The sequence below is a fragment of the Notolepis coatsorum genome (genome assembly GCF_963971535.1).
Source record: "Notolepis coatsorum genome assembly, chromosome: 19".
Taxonomy (NCBI): Eukaryota; Metazoa; Chordata; class Actinopteri; order Aulopiformes; family Paralepididae; genus Notolepis; species Notolepis coatsorum.
Window position 1 is genome coordinate 34,013,628 of NC_140183.1, and position 10,627 is coordinate 34,024,254.

The following is a 10,627-nucleotide window of genomic DNA, read 5'->3' on the forward strand; positions in this document are numbered from 1 at the left end:
CTGACTTGATGATTGATAATTGTCGCGTCATAGTTTGAGGACAAAGGATCTTAGGCGGGAAGCGGAGTAGAAGGAGGGGCTGTTTTCAGTAAGGGCTTTCTAGTAAGGGTGGGGGCTGAACGATAAGTGTCCTCTAGGGTCCCCCGCATTTGACCGGTTGTCTCGTTGTGTGTAGATAGTTGTGTATGCGTTTGAATCAGTGTTTGAGAGAATAGACTTGGGGTCGTGTCCTCACTTTAGTAATCTGTCTTTTACTATGACACTTTTTGATACTTAACCAAGGCAGTTCATGTATTTATGATGTCCATTAATCCTATGTGTGTTTATCTGTGTGTATATTTGTGTGTAAGGGTGTGTGTACGAACTTTCTATCAGTGTGTGGGTGTATATGCGTGCGTGCTTGTGCGCCGGCCAGTCGTCAGACGCAAGCATCAATAGGAGATCTCGTCGTGTGTGCATGGGTCTGTGTGGGGAGAGGGGTCCTGTGTGTGTGGAAAAAGGATGGATGCAGAACGGGGTCATCAGGTCATATTCAGGGAGGAGGAGAGCACAGACACACAGAGCCACTGCTCCAGGCCCCATCAGGAATATTATACATTGGGGCCTTTAGATATAAGATATTACAAGACATTATGAACTGAAAAACCTATCAATTCCCCCTTTTGACATATAAATCCATATGTCAACACAACAGTTCATTGTGTACCCAACAACATGACACAACCATCAATCATCAAAACATACACTAAGCATGGACCTGTCAAAAGGCCAAAACTCAACCAACATCGAAGGTCAGGAACAAATACAGTACATTTCCGGACATATTCCTACATATTGGATGACCACCAATACTGCCATCAATACACCAGACTTGCACTTAATCCAAGAGGGCGTGTACATCATATAAGCGTGAAGCTTAACTATACGGGGGCCCAGAGGAGAGAGAGAGTTGGGTGCGATCAAGAAGGGACAGAGAGATAATAGAGAGACTCTAGAGTAGGAGACAGTCAGGTGGGAGTCAAACATAGAACGAAGCGCATGGTACAGCAGAGGTTCTAGCACATCCTCCTTGCATGTTGGAGATCCCAGTCCGTTACATGTGACAAATAGATGGTCCAGAGGTCATCCAGTAGAGTCCAGTGTCGTCAGGGCCGTAGATGGGCAGGCCATAGATCAAAACCGTGAAATACTATATACAATTACACAATATAACCCAGGAAACTAACACGAGGATACAGTCATCAAGATTCATTGTAACTTTATAGAGGAATGAAAACAAAAAAATAACAATAAACTGACGTTGATTTAACATTAACCAGGACCTGTAAAATATGGAAATGATGCTTGACACTCTCGCACAATGTACATGCTTGAAATACTATTTAAGACAGTTCAGACAGTTCAGTCTTCTTTTGCACAATATCAATCATATTTCAAGACAGTCCAGTTTGCACAATATCAATCATATTCTAAGACAGTCCAGTTTGCACAATATCAATCATATTCTAAGACAGTCCAGTTTGCACAATATCAATCATATTCTAAGACAGTCCAGTTTTAGTTCAGTCACATTTTGCATAACCTCAATCAATGTAGACCCTCTCATTTTCAGTTGCCAATTCCCCACTCTCAAGACTGTGAAAACACCAGTCTCAACTCAGTCCACAGCAGTCCGCCGCAGGCCATCAGGTAGAGAGAGCGCCGAACGACGCTCCATCCGAGACAGTCAGCCATCACCCCAACCCCCAGAGGACACTGCATCACACCGAATGTCAGGCCGAAGTCCTGTTGCCGGCCCCCCCCCCTCAATTTGGCACCAGCCTTACATTTTCGGGCGACCATCGAGCGACAGCTCGTGATATCGTCCGGGGCTTCCCGAACCCACCTCAAGGCATTTCCACCCCAAGATCAGTTCCGTCACCACCGGCAGAGGTATGGAGAGGAGAAGGGCCCCGGCACGGTACTCAGCATGACCACAGCGTCCCCAAGGAAGCAGACGACAGCCGACCATCCTCCCATCGTGTCCACCCGCACAGCCGGTCGCTCAGCCACTCCCCAACCCGACAGCCTGGGGAAGAAACAAAGCACACAGAACACCACAGCTTACTCAGCAGAATCACACCCTGTATGAGAAACCCATCAATTGATTGAACATATACAAAACGTGCAAAAGAACCACTCAACTTTCAGACTGTAATCACTGGCTCATCTCCGCCACGCTCCGTGCACATCATCACCCAACTCACAAATGAAAGAGAGGACCACATCAGAAATACATATTCGATGGTTCGAATCCCACTTCTGACATGGTGTTTTCCCGGATATAATTATAACTCAGAACCTAGTGAAGCTTGTAGTGTGAGATCCCAATAATCTACATTGCAGCTGTCAGGATGGCCGAGTGGTCTAAGGCACCAGACTCAAGGTAAAACCTTCCATAGCAATGGGGCTTCTGGTCTCTGAATGGAGTCGTGGGTTCGAATCCCACTTCTGACATCTTGTTTTTCCGGAAATAATTATAACTCAGAACCTAGTGAAGCTTGTAGTGTGAGATCCCAATAATCTACATTCTAGCTGTCAGGATGGCCGAGTGGTCTAAGGCGCCAGACTCAAGGTAAAACCTTCCATAGCAATGGGGCTTCTGGTCTCAGAAAGGAGGTGTGGGTTCGAATCCCTCTTCTGACATACTATTTATCCTGACAAATAAGAACTTAGTGAAGCTTGTAGTGTGAGGTCCCAATAATCTCTATCGCAGTTGTCAGGATGGCCGTGTGGTCTAAGGCGCCAGACTCAAGGTAAAACCTTCCATAGCAATGGGGCTTCTGGTCTCTGAATGGAGGCGTGTGTTCGAATCCCACTTCTGACATGGTGTTTTCCCGGAAATAATTATAACTCAGAACCTAGTGAAGCTTGTAGTGTGAGATACCAATAATCTATATTGCAGCTGTCAGGATGGCCGAGTGGTCTAAGGCGCCAGACTCAAGGTAAAACCTTCCATAGCAATGGGGATTCTGGTCTCTGAATAGAGGCGTGGGTTCGAATCCCACTTCTGACATCCTATTTTCCCGGAAATAATCATAACTCAGAAACGAGTGAAGTTTGTAGTGTGAGATCCCAATAATCTATATTGCAGCTGTCAGGATGGCCGAGTGGTCTAAGGCGCCAGACTCAAGGTAAAACCTTCCATAGCAATGGGGATTCTGGTCTCTGAATAGAGGCGTGGGTTCGAATCCCACTTCTGACAACCTATTTTCCCGGAAATAATTATAACTCAGAAACGAGTGAAGCTTGTAGTGTGAGATCCCAATAATCTACATTGCAGCTGTCAGGATGGCCGAGTGGTCTAAGGCGCCAGACTCAAGGTAAAACCTTCCATAGCAATGGGGCGGCCCTGTTTCTTGTACGTGGTTCAACTAAGTCGATCAAGATGTCATTATCCAGCTTCAGTTAACCCGATGTTTGAAGCCGGGATTTTCCTGTTCCAAGAAGGTGGATTCAGTCTCGTTAACTCAAGCCAGACTTGATTCTCAGGATCAGTGCGCGCGCCCGCCTCAGCTGAGAAGACAGCAGGTGTCGATCGCAGAAATCCTGATTCTCTAGCGGCATTGATTGATTAATTGATTTAAAACTTTATTAACATATTGCAGTACGGCTCAATCGCCTCGCCGACAAGTTAAATGCGTTATCTATAGGCTAATTTTAAGTCCCTCATTACCTCAATCAATCAGATTATATTTCTTTAAACTTGCCTGCTGGATTGAATAATCAAATGAGATCTTGCTAGCGAAAATAATTAGTTAACTGTTATACAGAATTACGATACGGCTCTCTTACCCATTGATTGATGTATAGTCAATCTTTAACTTATCTCCAATGTGGTCTAACGGGTTGTTCTTTTGACTTTCACACAGACGACCGGGGTTCAAGACCCTAGTCGTCTCCTTCTTTTTGCAATATAGGAATAATTCAATTTGGTGCACGTTGAGAGCTATATAAAGAATGACATCCTCAATGCATGTAGATTTATAATATTTTAACTTAAAACCAGGCTACTTTGGCGTATAATCATTAATATTATATTCAAAAAAATCATATTGGAAAAACCGGGTTTTGAACCCCGGTCGCTGGGTTGGCAGGCTTGAGCACTACCGCTGGACCACTGTGCCAGATGGGATAAATTCATTGTTTATACATTAATGAACGAGAGACCCGTGTTTAGAATATCCTTTGTTATGAATGAAGTTTATCTCTTTATCCTCATTCATTAATGTGACGTCAACGGCTCATTCAATTTCTCAAATCCGTCAAACAGCGCATCTCATCAGACATCTTAATCCCAGTTACAATTAAAATAACCACATAATGTGTACATCGCACGAGCGAGCGCCACCGTCGCCACGGTATATATAACGTGCATTATTTAGGACAAAGTGAATTTAGTATCAGCATTTTGGGTCTATTTTACATTTCAAAAGCCCCCTCTGGAAGAATGGAGCACAAGAACGTAATTCAGAATGGTATAATGCAGATCGTAGACTGTGGGAATAGTTTCAGGAAACGGGCCGTCACTTCTTTGCGGGGGCGTGGCGATGGTTCAGGCTAAGTTGAACTTGAACTCTGCTTTCGACCAGGCTCAAACTTTTGGATATGTTGTCATGGTGATTTGGAAAATCCACGTACATGAAACCGGAAAGTCCGGCTAACCCAGTTATCCAGTTAAAGTTATCCGGCTAACTCAGTTATCCAGGTACAAGAAACAGGGCCCTGGTCTCTGAATAGAGGCGTGGGTTTGAATCCCACTTCTGACATTCTGTTTTCCCCGAAATAATTATAACTCAGAAACGAGTGAAGCTTGTAGTGTGAGATCCCAATAATCTACATTGCAGCTGTCAGGATGGCCGAGTGGTCTAAGGCGCCAGACTCAAGGTAAAACCTTCCATAGCAATGGGGCTTCTGGTCTCTGAATGGAGTCGTGGGTTCGAATCCCACTTCTGACATCTTGTTTTTCCGGAAATAATTATAACTCAGAACCTAGTGAAGCTTGTAGTGTGAGATCCCAATAATCTACATTCTAGCTGTCAGGATGGCCGAGTGGTCTAAGGCACCAGACTCAAGGTAAAACCTTCCATAGCAATGGGGCTTCTGGTCTCTGAAAGGAGGCGTGGGTTCGAATCCCACTTCTGACAAACTATTTATCCTGACAAATAAGAATTAGTGAAGCTTGTAGTGTGAGGTCCCAATAATCTACATTGCAGCTGTCAGGATGGCCGAGTGGTCTAAGGCGCCAGACTCAAGGTAAAACCTTCCATAGCAATGGGGCTTCTGGTCTCTGAATGTAGTCGTGGGTTCGAATCCCACTTCTGACATCTTGTTTTTCCGGAAATAATTATAACTCAGAACCTAGTGAAGCTTGTAGTGTGAGATCCCAATAATCTACATTCTAGCTGTCAGGATGGCCGAGTGGTCTAAGGCGCCAGACTCAAGGTAAAACCTTCCATAGCAATGGGGCTTCTGGTCTCTGAAAGGAGGCGTGGGTTCGAATCCCACTTCTGACATACTATTTATCCTGACAAATAAGAATTAGTGAAGCTTGTAGTGTGAGGTCCCAATAAACTCTATTGCAACTGTCAGGATGGCCGAGTGGTCTAAGGCGCCAGACTCAAGGTAAAACCTTCCATAGCAATGGGTCTTCTGGTCTCTGAATAGAGGCGTGGGTTTGAATCCCACTTCTGACATTCTGTTTTCCCGGAAATAATTATAACTCAGAAACGAGTGAAGCTTGTAGTGTGAGATCCCAATAATCTACATTGCAGCTGTCAGGATGGCCGAGTGGTCTAAGGCGCCAGACGCAAGGTAAAACCTTCCATAGCAATGGGCATTCTGTTCTCTGAATAGAGGCGTGGGTTCGAATCCCACTTCTGACATGGTGTTTTCCCGGATATAATTATAACTCAGAACCTAGTGAAGCTTGTAGTGTGAGATCCCAATAATCTACATTGCAGCTGTCAGGATGGCCGAGTGGTCTAAGGCGCCAGACTCAAGGTAAAACCTTCCATAGCAATGGGGCTTCTGGTCTCTGAATGGAGTCGTGGGTTCGAATCCCACTTCTGCATCTTGTTTTTCCGGAAATAATTATAACTCAGAACCTAGTGAAGCTTGTAGTGTGAGATCCCAATAATGTACATTCTAGCTGTCAGGATGGCCGAGTGGTCTAAGGCACCAGACTCAAGCTAAAACCTTCCATAGCAATGGGGCTTCTGGTCTCTGAAAGGAGGCGTGGGTTCAAATCCCACTTCTGACATACTATTTATCCTGACAAATAAGAACTTAGTGAAGCTTGTAGTGTGAGGTCCCAATAATCTCTATTGCAGTTGTCAGGATGGCTGTGTGGTCTAAGGCGCCAGACTCAAGGTAAAACCTTCCATAGCAATGGGGCTTCTGGTCTCTGAATGGAGGCGTGGGTTCGAATCCCACTTCTGACATGCTATTTTCCCGGAAATAATTATAACTCAGAACCTAGTGAAGCTTGTAGTGTGAGATCCCAATAATCTACATTGCAGCTGTCAGGATGGCCGAGTGGTCTAAGGCGCCAGACTCAAGGTAAAACCTTCCATAGCAATGGGGCTTCTGGTCTCTGAAAGGAGGCGTGGGTTTGAATCCCACTTCTGACATACTATTTATCCTGACAAATAAGAACTTAGTGAAGCTTGTAGTGTGAGATCCCAATAATTTACATTGCAGCTGTCAGGATGGCCGAGTGGTCTAAGGCACCAGACTCAAGGTAAAACCTTCCATAGCAATGGGGCTTCTGGTCTCTGAATGGAGGCGTGGGGTCGAATCCCACTTCTGACATACTATTTATCCTGACAAATAAGAATTTAGCTTGTAGTGTGAGATCCCAATAATCTCTATTGCACCTGTCAGGATGGCCGAGTGGTCTTAGGCGCCAGACTCAAGGTAAAACCTTCCATAGCAATGCGGCTTCTGGTCTCTGAATAGAGGCGTGGGTTCGAATCCCACTTCTGACATGGTGTTTTCCCGGAAATAATTATAACTCAGAACCTAGTGAAGCTTGTAGTGTGAGATACCAATAATCTATATTGCCGCTGTCAGGATGGCCGAGTGGTCTAAGTCGCCAGACTCAAGGTAAAACCTTCCATAGCAATGGGGATTCTGGTCTCTGAATAGAGGCCTGGGTTCGAATCCCACTTCTAACATCCTATTTTCCCGGAAATAATTATAACTCAGAAACGAGTGAAGCTTGTAGTGTGAGATCCCAATAATATACATTGCAGCTGTCAGGATGGCCGAGTGGTCTAGGGCGCCAGACTCAAGGTAAAACCTTCCATAGCAATGGGGCTTCTGGTCTCTGAATGGAGGCATGGGTTCGAATCCCACTTCTGACATACTATTTATCCTGACAAATAAGAACTTAGTGTGAGATCCCAATAATCTATATTGCACCTGTCAGGATGGCCGAGTGGTCTAAGGCGCCAGACTCAAGGTAAAACCTTCCATAGCAATGGGGCTTCTGGTCTCTGAATAGAGGCGTGGGTTCGAATCCCACTTCTGACATGGTGTTTTCCCGGAAATAATTATAACTCAGAACCTAGTGAAGCTTGTAGTGTGAGATACCAATAATCTATATTGCAGCTGTCGGGATGGCCGAGTGGTCTAAGGCGCCAGACTCAAGGTAAAACCTTCCATAGCAATGGGGATTCTGGTCTCAGAATAGAGGCGTGGGTTCGAATCCCACTTCTGACATGCTATTTTCCCGGAAATAATTATAACTCAGAACCTATTGAAGCTTGTAGTGTGAGATCCCAATAATCTATATTGCAGCTGTCAGGATGGCCGAGTGGTCTAAGGCGCCAGACTCAAGGTAAAACCTTCCATAGCAATGGGGCTTCTGGTCTCTGAAAGGAGGCGTGGGTTCGAATCCCACTTCTGACATACTATTTATCCTGACAAATAAGAACTTAGTGAAGCTTGTAGTGTGAGGTCCCAATAATCTCTATTGCAGTTGTCAGTATGGCTGTGTGGTCTAAGGCGCCAGACTCAAGGTAAAACCTTCCATAGCAATGGGGATTCTGGTCTCTGAATAGAGGCGTGTGTTCGAATCCCACTTCTGACATCCTATTTTCCCGGAAATAATTATAACTCAGAAACGAGTGAAGCTTGTAGTGTGAGATCCCAATCATCTACATTGCAGCTGTCAGGATGGCCGAGTGGTCTAAGGCGCCAGACTCAAGGTAAAACCTTCCATAGCAATGGGGATTCTGCTCTCTGAAAGGAGGCGTGGGTTCGAATCCCACTTCTGACATACTATTTATCCTGACAAATAAGAACTTAGTGAAGCTTGTAGTGTGAGGTCCCAATAATCTCTATTGCAGTTGTCAGGATGGCTGTGTGGTCTAAGGCGCCAGACTCAAGGTAAAACCTTACATAGCAATGCGGCTTCTGGTCTCTGAATGGAGGCGTGGGTTCGAATCCCACTTCTGACATGGTGTTTTCCCGGAAATAATTATAACTCAGAACCTAGTGAAGCTTGTAGTGTGAGATACCAATAATCTATAGTGCAGCTGTCAGGATGGCCGAGTGGTCTAATGCGCCAGACTCAAGGTAAAACCTTCCATAGCAATGGGGATTCTGGTCTCAGAATAGAGGCGTGGGTTCGAATCCCACTTCTGACATGCTATTTTCCCGGAAATAATTATAACTCAGAAACGAGTGAAGCTTGTAGTGTGAGATACCAATAATCTATATTGCAGCTGTCAGGATGGCCGAGTGGTCTAAGGCGCCAGACTCAAGGTAAAACCTTCCATAGCAATGGGCATTCTGGTCTCTGAATAGAGGCGTGGGTTCGAATCCCACTTCTGACATGGTGTTTTCCCAGATATAATTATAACTCAGAACCTAGTGAAGCTTGTAGTGTGAGATCCCAATAATCTACATTGCAGCTGTCAGGATGGCCGAGTGGTCTAAGGCGCCAGACTCAAGGTAAAACCTTCCATAGCAATGGGGCTTCTGGTCTCTGAAAGGAGGCGTGGGTTCGAATCCCACTTCTGACATATTTGTTCTTCTATTTTTTTTTTTGATATTCTTCTATTTGAAGTCTTTATTTCGAACATGCAATGAATACAACAAACAAAAACAAAAAAGAAAAACAACTCAATCTGCATGTTCGAAAAGGAGTAGGAAGAAGTATACACTTATTTAATCCTACCCCTTTTCCACTACTCAAATGAGTGTACTATTTTAAACATAAAAAAAAAAAAAAAAAAAAATATATATATATATATATATATATATATATATATATATATATGCAAAACAAAAAACAAAAACTATATACAGTTGATCTCGTAAGTAATCGTCCCTCTAGATGCCTGGTTTCAGATGGTTATAGCGCTGTCATGCAGTGCGGATAAACTGCAGGAGTAACCATGACTGTCTCTCACAGTCGATTAAAGCTCTCCTCACACTGGTCCACCCTTGCCCACTTTGAGAGCCTCTCACCTGGGTGTGTGTGCGGATAATGTTTCTCTTAATGTATTGATGTGCGGAGCCGGGGCTCGAACCGGTGGTCGAATGATCGCGTGTAATGACGTTGTGTTTGGTGGCTGGCGTGGGAGTGGCTATTTTGGCAATCAAGCTTGTGTCAGGCTCCATCGTTCCACCACCACCCAAGCCCCAGTTTGATGCCTACACGAATATATTCGACCGCTTGTTTTGGCTGAGCCTCCGTGTGTGTGTGTGTGTATCTGTGGCTGTTTGCATACTTTTTTGATGCTAATTGTCAATGGTTAATATGTTTGTGGTCTCCTGGAGCACACAAGCTGTGAGGCCCGAGTGGATCCGGTTATTTTTTCTAATTTAATTGAATTTAATGAAATTTCAGCACCACGGACAGAGACAGATACAATTGTTGCCCAGAAACAGTGCCTCTACCTGGGGTTAGTTTAGAGGGGGTACACTCCTGGTCCCCCAAGGTCCCCTGACCTCCACTTGGGTGTGCATGAATGCAGCAGAGCGAGGGGCAGCGGCGGGACTGCCTGAGACACTCTTAACCTGGCCAAACGGGGTCCCCGGGGCACCGTATCGGGTCCCACGGGAGCACCGTTGCCCGGATCCACGCGGGCCTTCTACCCTGGGTCCATCTCGTTCTGGGGGCGCTTTCTCTCAATCACTTCCTGCATCGAAAATGCTGAGAACCAGGCTCTGCTGAAGACCCACAACTTACCCGCAACTGGCCCCCAAGGGGGCACCGTTGCTCGGATCCAGTCGGGGCTTCTACCCCCGGGTACATCCCGTTGTGGGGGCGCTTTCCCTCAATCACTTCATGCATCGAAAATGCTGAGAACCAGGCTCTGGGTCCCCGGACGTCCCGGGGCTCCGTAGTCTGATTTTTCATTAAGGGGGCCAGTGCTCCGGTCTCTCTGGAGGCCGGGGGCAGCTCCTTGAACTTGTGAGGCCCTGGAGAGTGCTTAAGATTGGGCACACCAGGACGAGTGGAGGGCCTGGAGCTCAACACTTAGTCTTATTTCCATTTAGGGGGCCAGAAAATGCTTCGAACCGGGCTCTGGGTGGGTCCCCGGACGTCCCGGGGCACCGTTGCCCGGATCCA

The 10,627-nt window shown here is 45.7% G+C and overlaps 1 protein-coding gene across 1 annotated transcript in view; it reads right to left on the bottom strand.

Moving 5' to 3' along the window:
* Nucleotides 1–1,917: 1,917 nt before the first annotated feature.
* Nucleotides 1,918–10,627, bottom strand: part of LOC311246449 (immunoglobulin superfamily DCC subclass member 3) — a gene marked incomplete at both ends in the record, with an annotated part of 123,457 nt that continues 114,747 nt past the window's right edge. The window contains 1 exon segment of the mRNA XM_084336603.1: nt 1,918–2,068. Coding sequence (XP_084192729.1) covers nt 1,918–2,068 — 151 coding nt within the window.